Here is a 13,746-nt window from a genome sequence, read left to right on the forward strand (position 1 = left end):
TTTTTGTTTTTTTTTGTTTTTTGTTTTTTTTTGTTTCCCTCTGCTCTCCATAATCTCTTCTGCAGTTTTGGCTGCTGTGCCAGGCAAACATAGGACTGTAGCTGCCACCTGAGTACTGCAGTTGCCTCAGTGTGGACACAGCACCTAGAAACAACTGAGTGGGCAAAAGGGGGGAGAAGAGCACCCCCTATGTCTTAGCTGGCTTTGTGGCAGGGAGACCCCAGTCTCAGCATGGTGTTACGCTCTTGGCTTGTCACCCCCTCAGAGTCAGCACCCACCTCTGTAAAAACAACCAAACCCAACAACAGGACAAAAGCAGGAGAGCACTGGTTCTGCAGGTGATGGGAGCAGGGGAGTGAATGTGACCCTGCAGTGGCAATAATGCAGCCAGTCACAAGCACAGAGGATGTGTCCTGTACAGCTGACCAGGCCTACACCCACCCAGCTGCTACTGGACATAGATCCCTGGTTTTTACACGCAAGATTCTTTCTGTAGCCACTAAAAATGCAGTCAGTGGCCAGGGAATAGCACAGGAACGGGGGGGGCTTTCATCACACTGTTGTTATTTTGATGCTTTTGAAGTATTTTTGATGTTTTTCGAGAAGCCAGCTCCAGGCTGCCAGGTGCTGCCAGGGCTGAGTGTCAGCATGGCAGAGTTGCTTCCCTGGCCAAAAAGTCAATGGACCATAGGGCCACCACTCTTCCCACTCTCCCTGCCCAGTGGTGCAGGCGGTGGTGAGAGCTCGGTTACTGGCAAACCACACTCCTTGCCGTTATGTGGGATGTATTTCCACTCATCAGAACCTGCTCTGCTTTACATAATCCAGTTGCACAAATAAAGGGCTACTCTTGTGGCTGCTGGGCCTTTCAGAAGTCTTAGACTTGCTCACTACAATAAACAAAATAACATCATTTTGAACAGCAGGAAACAAAGCTTCTTCCGTGCTGTAATCAAGATTTATGACCCAGTTATGACCCAGGTTGGTGTATCTCTGCTCAGTGCCTGTGAGCTGCAGCTGCCCAAGGGACAAAGGGCTGGCAGCTGGAGCAGGGGCTCAGCCCGGCTGGCTGAGAGGGATGAATTATCCCTGACCTGAGTGCCCATTCCTTCCCTGGGCCCTCCCCGAGGGGATGTAACACTCTGCAGTGCAGACGCAGCCTCCAGCGGTGGCAGTGCCGTTTCCTTGCAGCCCTGTGCCACTTCTGTGGCAGTGCCATTTCTTTGCACCCCTGTGCCGCTTCTCAGTTGCTCCTTGCTTAATGCCACCTGCGTAAACACAGTCAGCAACATGGGAGTGGTTTTCCTCGTAAGCAAGGGGGATTATAAGGGGATAAAGTGCTCCTCACACAGAATGTTGTGCTCAGAAATGTCTGGAGAATGCAGCCTGTGCGCAAAGGGAAGCTCAAGCCCACACAACCCCAGCAGCACAGCTCTGGTGCCTAAACACAACCACTCCAACTGAGGCTGTTGGGAATTTTAATGTCCTTGTTGAGATGGAATCAACAATAAAGCCGGCTTTCGTAAAGCCAGCTCACCGGGATCTGGTGCAAGGAGAGCTGTACCTGGCAGCTGGCTGGGTTAGATTCCCAAATGCTTCCGGCTGGTCCCTGTGTGCAGGCAGGTGCTGAGACAGTCACACCTCAAAGATACTCAGTTACCTGGCCTGGCACATGAGCGGGGTGCCACAGCAAATTCATCTCCAGAGCCATCTGCCAAGACTTGCGGTTGTGTTGAGCACAGAAGTTCAGTGTCATCCCTAAGGCTGTGGATCCAAGTCCTCCTTTTCCTCCAGACCAGCTTCAATTACCAAGTACCTCACAGCCACTCTTCTCTGTTTCTCCTACCCTTTGAGACTGAAGACAACAAAGACCTTGTCACCAGTCTGGGATTGTGCTCCTCACCACGTGGGGTTCCCCAGTCCTCACGGGAAAACCATTTTGCTCCCACAGCAACACCAGATTATCCCATCTGGGAAGACCATGTGCCACCTTTGGGATGGCAGGAGCACTCAAGGTGGTAACTGTGCTCCTCGGATCTTTGGAACGATGTTGAGATTTATTTAGAATCACTTTCTGAAATGACAGAGTTTCTGTTCAAGACTGCCACAATTTCACCTGAATTAGAATATTAATGGGTTTTTAAAGTTCATTAATTCTAGTATTTTTCAAACTTCTGCTTGATTATCCTTAAAATGCATTATTATCCATCAGAGTGGTGGTATTACTAAGTAGGCAAGTATTTAAAAATCAATTTGAATGACTGGAAGAGATGTAAGTCAGTCAAAAAATCTTTATGCAACAATAAAAAGTAATTAGCTCATACATGCAAAACTTTGTGACACTGATTGAATGAAAGGATGGATTTACAAGCCTGGATGCTTCACTACAACAAAGACATGCAAACACCATGAGGAAAGCTTTTATGATGGCTTTTATCTAATGTTGTAACTATCACAAATAGTCTCAGCAGGTATTAAAATACATTTCCTCAAGATCCACAACCTGACATGAATTAGTCAAATTGCCTAGGAATCAAGAAAAAAAATTCTGAAAAAAACCCACTGTGTTGGGACATCAGATGTAAACTTCATCTTTCCTGTAATTTATTTCAGTGCAAAAAAAAAGTTATTTAATTCTTACAGTAGATCTGTAAATAAGAGAACCATCTTCTACATTAGTGTATTAATAGGAGTGTATATTTTACTTTTTTACAGACTCAAAAGTCAGTCTGCATCAAATTTACTGGTGCTGTTAAGACTGCCTCACACATGAAATATTACCTCTGAATTTAAAAATATTAAAAAATTAATCAGCAAAATGGTTTTCTGCTTAAAACTTATCTCCAGAAAAAACTTACCTGCATTTTAACGTGACCTCTTCAAGTAATGTATAAAATTCTCAGATGATTTTGGAGTGACTGAAAATAATGGTATTAGTTGATAAAATTTATTTACAAGAGTAAGCCATACTCCCAATTACCTGCACAGCAAAACTGAGGTCCTGAGAAATTAAGAGGTAGGTTTCAACTTGCTGAAATAGCTTTTCCATCTGACAGAAGTATAACTTGCATATGGGTTTGGGGTGAGGCAATCCAGCTTGGGCTTCTGCAATGCATCCCCATCGGTTTTAGTTTCTCACTTCCCTGGCCTCTCATGATGCAGGTGAGAAAATGAGCTGAAGGAACAGGCAGTTCAGCTCAGCAAAAACACCAGGTGTTACCCAGAAACTCTGACCAATCTGTGGTGTTACTGCACAGAAAGAACTCGGTGCAGGCCATGTGAACTGAGAAGAGCGTCACTTTAGATGGAGAAAACGGAGTTTGAGTTCAGTCAGCCATCTGACTTGTGCCAAGATAGTGCAGTTTTGTTTAAAGAGCTCCTGCCAGAACTGCATCCCTCTCCCAAAACCATTCACTGTTCTGCCTGCCAGAGAGGCAGATCAGATTTCTTTTCATCTTAGAGAAGGCTGAAATCTTGTAAAAAACACAACTGACTTCAGATCATGCACTTCCAAGAATCAGAACATTCAACTTCCAAAGCACACCTAATAAAATAAAAATATTTAAAGGCAGCAAGAGATAAGAGCAGTCAGGAAAAAAGGCTCCCTGGGAATATACACATTTTCATAGGGCTGATCAGCACATTAAACAACAGACCACTAGAAGTCAGTATTTAGACATTTATTTCAGATATGCAGTTTACACGCGTTTTATTGAGTAAAACCGAATTGCAAATATACAAATACTGTAACAAGCATTACCAAATAACGTAACTGGCACTAGTGTTATAAGCTATTACTGAAACTGGTGAGGATAAGTCATGGAAGAGGACTGTAGCTCATGGCATTCTTTTCATCCAATCACACCTCCAGTAGCACCATAATGGCAATACATGAAACACAAGACAGAACATTGTTAACTGTTATTCTGAGAGTCACAACTTTTTCATCAGCTTGTGTTCAGCTGTACATCTTCCATATGCAAAAGAAAAAGAAAAAAGCCAGCATATTTGGAACCCATCTTTGCATTTGGGCAGTCATTGCACTGCACTTAAGATTCTGGGACTGAAGACAGGCATGTCTTGCAAAGAGATGTCAAGTCCACTAAAGCCTGAGTGAGTCTTTGGTAGGCCAATACCTCATTGTTATATCTACCACAGTCATTTTATTCACTAGGATTTTCTTTTGTGATCCAAGGTGGCCAAATAGGACATTCTGGAAAACATTACAGTAAAATCCTCAGATGACCAGGCACTTCAAACCCAGTCTTTTCCAAAGGCACCAAGAATGGACGGGGCACCAATTTTCCCCTTAATGAAAGGTGGCTGCATCTGCTTTTCTACAATGCTTAGAAATCACTGGATTGTTATTTTACACTTTCTATACACTATATAGTAGCCTTAACTGCTGCATGATTGGTTGCATGAATAAATAGGTAACCCCACTGTTCTACACAGGTGATGTCTCCATTCCACCATATATTAAGTACCAATTTCTTATGTTTTGAAGTTATGTAAAAGCCATAACCCTGCTCAAAGTGTACACACATACGAACACCTCTGACACAGGCTACATCCATCTGAAGATATGCAGTTCATTCTACATGCATTCTAAATACAGTGTGTCCAGTTATGAAACAAAATTGTCATTCTGAATATTCACTGTTGAAGTATGTTTGTATAGGTCTCTGCAGGTCTTTGCTTCCCTTAAATTTAAGAGTTCACACAAGAATGGTTTTAAGTCACTAATGCTCAGCTAACACCCTTTATCCCAAACCCCATATTTTCCAAGTGAACAGTGCAGGACATATTATTCATTTCAGCATTTAACATATTAAGAATTTACCAATTTTTATCTAAATACACCAAGTATACGCTTTCAAGCAAAGTTGTGGCAAAAATACAAAACATGGACATTTCTGTACTGCTGTAATGCACTTGGTTAAAGCCTTCATGTCTCTTCATACAGGTCGAAGATCCATAGGAAGTATTTTGCTTTATCAGACAAGTATATAGAAAATGCAGTTGTATCAAAACCTTGCTTCTGCTGGTCACCTGAAACCTACGGGAGTCGCATGTGATTCAACCAGCTTTGACAGGGTTCTTTAGTGGCAAATATATTTTTTGCAGCACTTACAGATTTACATTTCAGTCTGAATAGCAGTGCTTAATTCCACAGCCTGTTGTGAATGGTTGTTGTTTGTTTCTTTTGGTGTTTCACCAACACCTAAACCTACATCTGTTGAAGATCCATTATTAATGCTTTCCTCAACAATGTAACTCAGCTGTGGAACATCAGTGCTTGGGGCTGTTGGAACAGGCACAGGGATTCCACTCGGCTGTGGAGAGTTTTCCAAGCGATCGTTTTCCACCTCTGGGAGAACACTGACTGTGGTAAAGCGAGTGTGATAGTCGCTGGAGCCATGGCTACAGGAAGTTTTCATACTTTCCATATCTGAGCAACTGAACTCAGAGAAATGGCTGGAGTGTGAATCTGCTACAGATGGAATACTATCGCTCAGAGAGGGAGAGTCAAATTCGCTGGAGTTTGTGCTTTGCTGCTCCAACAGCTGAGCATCCATGTCCTCTCTCGTCTCATTAATCTTCATGCTACTCTTCTTTCTCAGCTTACCTTTGCACTTCTTCCCCGCCGTGCTGTCCTTGGACCACTTGGTGGCGCCGGCTTTGCCCTCGGGCGGGCCGGAGCAGCCGGCGGAGCCGCGCCCGGCAGCGCCGCCGTCCTCCACGCTGCTGCTCCCGCTGTGGTGCCGGAACTTGGCTGGCTTGGATTCGATATCCACCTGCACTTCCAGGCTGTTACCTTCCCTAGAACAGGGGAGAATCCGTGAGTGTAAGAGGTCGTCGGAGGGTGCAACAAACTCTTGCTGCTTTCCTACATCCATCCCTCTCACTTTCACTGTGTATCTTGTAAGGAGAAATGTTTAACCAAATAAACAGCCCAAAGGAAAACACGAAGTCTGAACCAACAAATGCTTCACTGAGCTACAGCAATGGCATTCCTCTTTGGAAATAACCCTGGCAAAATGCAGAAAGCAGTCACACCTAATTCCATTTGTAACAAAATCTACAGTTTCAAAGTGTAATTTTTAATGCAGAACAGCTGAGGCATGCTTAAAATAGCCTTTAATAAGCACAGCTTATAAATATTCTATTTTCACCACATTTTCCTTACCTGTCCAAAGGGATGTAGGAGTTCAAAATGGATCCTGCCATTGCTTTGGTACTGGCATTGTCACTAACTGTTCCCAAGCTAACTGTGCCAGATTCTCCACTCAGACTGTATCGTTCTTTCTGCACATCTGCTTGTACTTCCAGTCTTTGAAAGAGAAAGAGAAAGTTACATATACTACCACAACAGTTAAAGCACACTTTTTGAAAATTAGGGTCACCTTGTAAATGGCAGTAAGTAAATAAATCAGTAATTATTAAATAGAGTTCTTGAGTCACTCCAGTACAGATGGGCTTATTTACCCTACTGACACGTTCTCCATTCCCATTGTCAAAATCACTATTTTTGATTAAAACCAACCAAACAAAAACACCTCAAAGCAAAACCAGAGTAATTTCCTAAAGGTGTTAACCAAAAATTCTGGATTCTTTCCCTCCTGAGATTTACAAGGACAGCTTCCAGGTTAAGCAACAGTTCTTCTGCAGATAGTACACTATACTCTAAAAATGGTAAAAACAATCAGAAGGGTACATAAATTCAAGACATGATAGTACCCATGTAACCCCTGCTGAAAATTACTACTAATCAAATAAGAGGCAGAGAACTGTGTTCTGTACTCTGCTTTACATTGTAGTGCTATCAACTGCAACAGGAATAATAGAAACCTGAGCAATCTTAAACTGGGCTCAGCAGATATGCCAGAAATCAAATATCAAGCTTTTTTCCAAATGTCTTGTTTATCTGTGTACTGACATTGAAATTGGGGTGGGGATTTTTGTTGCTGTTTTCTTGTTTGTTTGTTTGTTTTTGTGGGTTTTGTTTTAGTTTTGCTCATTTGTTTGTTTTAACTCTCAGCTCTTTAAAGAAGAGGGTACGTATATCTCACTCAGCAGTCACAGCCTGGTACACCTGTCCCAGCAGAGAGGAATTCTTCATACTATCCCACTCTCTACTCTAAATAGCCTGGAATGCCAAATTACTCAAAATGAGCAGTGTTGGCAGCTGAACCCCACATGCTAACAATCCTTTCCACAAACTCCCTTTATCTTCAGGATGCAGGAGAGCCAACTCCCAGAAAGGTCAAATTCACAGAAGGCATTGAAGCTGGCACCTTGGCAAGGCCAGGTGTTTGTCTGCCTCCCCTTCTGCCTGAAGTCCATTTGGAGCCCACAATCCACCCAGGTGTTCTGAAGGCACGGCTTGGTGCCTGCAGACCAAACAAGTCAGCGGTTCTGACTTTTGGGTGAGGAGCACCAGAGAACACAACTGTGTTAGAGATGAGCTGCCTCCCTCAGAGTCCTGCCTACAGGCAGCTCTTCTGGGGAAGCAGGAGAACAAGATCTCAGGCCCCACTCAGCCTAAACAAAAGCAACGTCTTGAGGACTGGGGTCAGGGAAGATCTCTTGAAAATCAGTAAGTTTGCCAGGGATTAACTGTTTATCTCCCAGAGACACTTCCTTTGAATAGGAACCGATATCAAAAAGCAAGAACTGGGGAATGGAGGAGGTGCACCTGCTGTGGCTTTACGAGGAGCAGGGCAGGGCAGGCTGGCAGTGGGTCCCTCACCTGTTAAAGCAGTTCACCATGGCACTCCCCGAGAGGCTGCCCGTGATGCTGGCCCCAGCCAGGGCCATGGTGCTGGCCGTCTCGCTCAGGTTGTCGCGCATGGCTCCGATCCTGTCCATGTGGCTGCCGCTGGCGCTCAGGCTGCCCGTCAGGCCCCCCACGCTGCCCTCCCCTATGCTGGGGTTGTGACGCGCCTCCGCCACCGACGTGCTATCTACAGAAACAGAGAAGGCTCCTCAGCTATGGAAGCAGCACTTAGTTGCTTCTGGAATGTGACCATGAAAGCTGTTTCTGAAATTATGCTGAGAAGAAGGATTTATAAAACACATGGTCACAAAAAAGGAGAACTTTGTAAAAAAAAAAAAAAGAAAAAAAATCCCCAAAAACCAGAAATAATTTTAATAGACACCTTTCTTGGCACTGCTATAATGGCTATGCCTGACATCACATACTTAAGACAGCAAAAAATTAACCATGGATAGGACAGGAAACATGGATAAAAGGAATGCAGAGAGACCCCATCACACAGCCCAGTGCCATGTAATCAAAAAATTGAAGCATCAGACCCTAGTTGGCCCTATCAAAAATAAAGAAAAAATCTAACCAGCTTCCACCAACCAGGATTCTGAAAGAGCAACATTAATGCTATGTTAAAACCTTTATCTATGGAGAAGACTTGAGTTTGGTTTTGATTAAAATGGTCAATAACTTCATAATACAGCCCAGCACAAAATGCCACAGAGAAGCAATTATCATCTGAGAGGTGCAATTTCAGCAATGAGGAGAAGCAGCCCCAAATGCAAGTAACTACTCTAGTATCCAAGATAGAAAATACAAGTCACAAAGCCCATATTTACAGAAAACAGAATTTCTTACCTACAGCTGCATTTGTTCCACCAACATTTATATCGTTTTCATCATCAAATTCTATCCTGACACCTTTTCCATTGCCAGCTGACACACCACAGCCTCCACTTCGGCAGAGGGAAATTGGAACAACTCCATACACATAAGCCAGCATAATGGGAACACCAATACCTACAGAGGCAAGTAGAGGCTTTAAATTAATTGACTTTTATTTTAGAGACTTTCATAAAGGCAATTTCATTTTCCAAGATTACTTAATATTTGATTAATAGTACTCTTGAAAGAGATCAACAGGGAGCAAAATTAAGAAATATTGGTAAATCACGGAGGTGAAATGACAGTAAAGTACTTTCAGCAGGCAGAATGTTCTCTGTCAGCATTGGTAGGAAGAGAAACTTAATGACTGATGAATTAATACTTTCCATATGTCCATAACATAATTTACAAACAAAATTAAAGTCCTTTAAAGATTCACAAAAGCTTCACTGGGGACTCCGCTGTTCCACCTGAGAGGCAGAAATAGCAGACATCTATTTCAAATGTTACTCAAATGAAAATATTAGTACCTCTGCTACTTTAATAAGGGGCTTCAATTTACATCCACTAAAGGGAGACACGGCTTTGCTATCGATTTAATAGACTTAACATTATTACTACCCTGGGATTTTTCAATTTAAGTTTTCCTTTAAAAGTAAACAATTCAATGGAGTACAGTGGCAGGAATTAAGGGGAACCAGCTAAAGGAGCTGTAGACTAAAGCACACCCAGATACACACACATCCATCCCACCACTTCGAGTGGAAGATGGAAGTTAGTCCTTTGGCATATGAATTAAGTCATCCTATGGCTTTGCTGATGGAAGTATACAGAAGGTACAAAAACCAGCAGATTGAAAAATGTCAAGTTGGCACATTCTGAAAATGTCAGGAGAGAAGCAGACCTAAAGGCTACTAGAAAGGCTAATAGAAAGGCTACACAGTCTAATCTAAATTAAGGGTTCCAAAGTCTCCTTCAATAGAAATTGTTCACATTCAAGGAGGCACTCCATATTCTTATGGTCATTATTTTGGAAACCACACAATGCTCTGAGACTGGAGGCCATTTGTTAATGGCAATGGGGCAAGAGCAAAACTCCAAAAAATAAAACCCAGCTGCCTTCCTTGAAAAGCCACATTTCATCTCTCTTCAGGAATAAGAAACAGCTTGAGAGAATGAAGTAAGGCAGAGCTATAAATACAACTATGAGACTGTGTCCCACCACCTGTTTAGCAGGGATCTGACACCACAGCCACACGAGAACAATGCAATGCAGACTGACACCAGTTTCATGGCTGGCATATCCTCATTTGCACAGTGCTCCAGCATTGACAACAAGCAGTTTAAAGCCACAGCTTCATGGCCAAATTGAATCTCACTAGCTAAAAGTGGTCTCATCTTCTGGATGTTACTTACTGCTCTCTAAGCATTGCTTCTGGCACAAGGGTGAACACTGCAGACAAACTCTGTGTACAGGGGGCTGATCCAGCTTCAAACTAAATGGTGTGTCTTAGTGGGAGTTAGCTACTCACAGCAGCTTACTGTGCAACTGTGAAGATGCCTGTGCTGTAACAAAGAAGCAAGGCAGTGCCAGGCAAGTCCCCTCCTTTCAAAAACAATCTGGGTTTACAGGGATCTTGAAATTACCTGGGAAGATGAGACAACTATTTTGTAAGGAACAGCAAGATTCTCCTTAAATGCTATACTCAACAACCACCAAGATAAAAAGTGTGATGTAATCTGAACTGACTCCCAGAGCAAAACAAGTGGTTTGTCAACTACTGCAATGTTAAGTGTAAGAGACTATTTTTGTTCTGCATGGAGAAAATTTTGATATGAAGTTATTAAAATATGAATAGACTCTGTGGCAACAGTTTTTTTCTTGGTCATTTAAAAACCTTTAAATACTTCAACCTTAAAAGCCAGAAACAACATGTAGAAACTTTAATTTTCAAGATAAAAATTAGTTTTAATTCTTGAGGAAATGCTACATTAAAATCAAGTACTGTATTCTTGACTCTGCCTCAATAAATGTATAACCTCAGACTCCTCCTTGTCATGGTTCCTTCACCTATAAAAAGAAACTACAGCACTTAGCTGAGTTTTTCATGAGTGTTTATAGAGTTCTGGTTGCAAGGTGCTACCAAGACACAAAATAGTTTGCTTACCTACGGTTACTGCAGCTACAACTGGAGAAACAATTACAGATAAGGTTACACCACCTGCTATAGCCAAGTTTCGCTTGTGCTTTGAAATGTCTTTGCCTTCGTATCGATTGTGAATCTGGAAAGAAGAAAAGAAAGGGGGTTTAGAGTATTAGCAACATCAGTAATACATTGCTGCAAGGATGGAAGAAGTGCAATCATCACGTCTATGTAACGATTTATTTCTTATCTCAAAGAAAGTAAAATTTATACATTGCCTAAAATTAGGCAATCTCTTACAAGTAAGAAGTCCTTCCACCCAGCAATTAAGCATTTTTTCTCAGCCTCAAGTTTCAAGAGCTAAGTAATTGAAGAGCTTTGTTTAATCATTACTCCAGCTTACATGGCTGGGAAAAGCAGACAAACTTTCAGGATAAAGGAATTGCCACATATGATCAAACTGACACATCTTATTCCCAGCTGTCTTTTCCCTGAACAGTATGGAGTTGAAACTTTCACAGATTACTAGATCTATAGAAATGGGCTGACATAACAGAGCCACAAGAGAGCCTTCACCAAACATAGCCTGGAGGGAGGGGAAAGCAGGAACTCCACTTTTCCAGCACCCCCTCATGACAAGCTGTTGAGACAAGAAATGTTTCTGCAAACCTGAGTCTTAGCTGTGCTTCTGTTTACAGAGGAACCTGCTGCCCAAACCTCTTACTGATTATTCAAGTCTGCAATAACTCTGAAATGTGACTGCCTTAAACTCACCTGCCACAAACCCTATAAGGACCTGAAAGGCCTTTAAAGACCACTGTTCTACAGAGACTTCCCACATTTGTGTGTCTCATTTACTCTCCCTAGGAACATGGTTTCTCAGAGGTATGCACTACATCTAAGATATAATTACAAAGGAACAGCAGGTATCTTAATGTCTGTCACAAAGCCAAGTAAATCCTCACTCCACCTAAGGAAGAACACAAAAGATGAGTACACAAGAAGACAATGACAAAAAATGAGTTGCATGTCATGCTTTCTAAATAGCATGTTCTTGAATGCTGTGCTTTCTAAAATATAATTTCAATTAGAGATTTGGTAGGGCTGTTCTCATTTTGGAATAAACAAAGTCTTTGTTCAGGCAAGGCAGGCAAAGAAAGGGCAGAGAAGGCACTGTGCTTTGTGCAACGAGAATGCATTTACTTGCTCTGAGGTACATTGTACAGAGAGCAATACAGAGTGAGGGAGCACTTGAATATTGAATATGCCTATGGATTAAAAGAAAAACTGAACATGAACACTCTCAGTGTGAGTGTGTAAGAATTACAAACCCAGAAAGATTAGGTTTCATGGGGCTCTGAGCAATTAGCAGGATTGCCTAAGGCGCTGAATTTTACCCTTATGGACAATTTTAACTCCCAAAACAAAAGGCATAATACAATAAACAGACATCCATAAAGGTTACTGGATTCCTTAAACACAAACCAGAAAAAAAGGAATGGAAGGAAGAGGTTACAGAGTAAAAACTTATTTAAAACATCAAGATAGAAGGTCACACTAGTAGAAACTACATGAAATAAGAAACTTCTGGATATTCACTAAATAATAAAGAATAATCAAACAAAAATACTAAGCCAGAAGAGAGATTTCAATAAACACAGAAACCTATCAGGTTACAAGACTTCTATCTATAAAACCAGAACACTACCACTTCCTCAAGGAAACTCTATCAAAGCACAAGCACAAACTCTTGCAATGCAAAGGACAGACAGAATGCTAAAAAGAACAATGAAGCTTCCTTTACCAAAGCAGCAGCAGCATTAAGAAAATAGAAAGTAGGTCAAATGACTATGAATGGGTATAGAAGAACAGCATGAGAAATCAGAAAGGTTAAACTAGAGGAGACAAAAAGCAAGGGATATTAAAGTCAAGAAGAAATTATTCTATGAGTACAGTGCTAGTAAGAGGAAGACCAAATTGGATCAATTTGCTGTTTAACAAAAATGAAAGAGCGCCAGAAGATGAAACTGGAGACCTGTTCCTATTTTCTTTTCCCTTCAGTTGTCATTGAAGATTAACTGTGAGCCAGACAACTGGTGACAAAGAAGTAAGATCTGTACAAATACAGCAGATTGGGGTGTACTTACATGAGCTGATCTGAGAAATATCTCAGCAGGCCAAATTTCAGAGTCATTAAGAGTAATTTTTGAAAAGTATTATTAGTAGATGTCTGAAAAAAAAAATCCAGGAAAACTGGAAATGGTTAAATGGAAATGATAATCTTTAAAAGGGTACAAACCAAGAAGCTGAGGAAGTAAAAGACCACTGAATGAACTTTCATTTCCTGAAAATTGGGACCTTGTAAATATCAAAGCAAAGGTAGGAAACAAAAAGGTCACACTGAATTTTTTTTTTTTCAAGTAGAAATCATGCCAATTTAATTTTCTCCTGTAACAAGATAAGTCAGCCTTGAGGATGGGGAGAAACAGATGTCACACACTGACTAATTAAATTCTTACATTCTTGTATGACACTCAAGCAGTTATAATAATCCAGACTGAAAAAAAAGGATGAGAGAAATCTACTAAGCTTCATGTGAAACTAGAGAAAACATGTGAATAGTCATTTTTTGTAACTACCCAAATTGAGACTCTTCACTCCATACTTCTTCTGAGAGATGTGCCTTGGATCCAATTGTATTGAACATTTTCATTAATGTGGAAGATGGAAGGAGAAGAATGTGTGTGTTGAAATTCAGGCCAGTACAATCTGGCATGGTTGCAAGAATGCCAGAATTCACTGCAGTCAAGAAGCTGAAAAAATGGTCTGAAACGACCAGCTGCAGCTGAAATGGCCTGAAATGACCAGATGCAGCTGAATGGCAATGAGTTCAAGACTACCTGTATGAAGAAGCCAATTGCCTGGATTACCAGTACGGGGGAAAGG

General features: G+C 41.6%; 1 protein-coding gene across 3 annotated transcripts in view; it reads right to left on the reverse strand.

The window, feature by feature from the left end:
* Positions 1-4,176: 4,176 nt before the first annotated feature.
* The window catches only part of RNF19A (ring finger protein 19A, RBR E3 ubiquitin protein ligase), a 56,536-nt gene continuing 46,966 nt past the window's right edge, over positions 4,177-13,746 (reverse strand). For all 3 annotated transcript variants that reach the window (XM_059864709.1, XM_059864725.1, XM_059864717.1), the window contains 5 exons: positions 10,825-10,939; positions 8,630-8,791; positions 7,754-7,967; positions 6,191-6,334; positions 4,177-5,823 (listed from right to left, as the gene is read on the reverse strand). In XM_059864709.1, the coding sequence (XP_059720692.1) occupies positions 5,139-5,823; positions 6,191-6,334; positions 7,754-7,967; positions 8,630-8,791; positions 10,825-10,939 (1,320 nt within the window). In that variant the 3' untranslated portion in view covers positions 4,177-5,138. The remainder of the gene's footprint in view (positions 5,824-6,190; positions 6,335-7,753; positions 7,968-8,629; positions 8,792-10,824; positions 10,940-13,746) is intronic.

The sequence above is a fragment of the Haemorhous mexicanus genome, chromosome 1, assembly GCF_027477595.1.
Source record: "Haemorhous mexicanus isolate bHaeMex1 chromosome 1, bHaeMex1.pri, whole genome shotgun sequence".
NCBI classification, from domain to species: Eukaryota; Metazoa; Chordata; class Aves; order Passeriformes; family Fringillidae; genus Haemorhous; species Haemorhous mexicanus.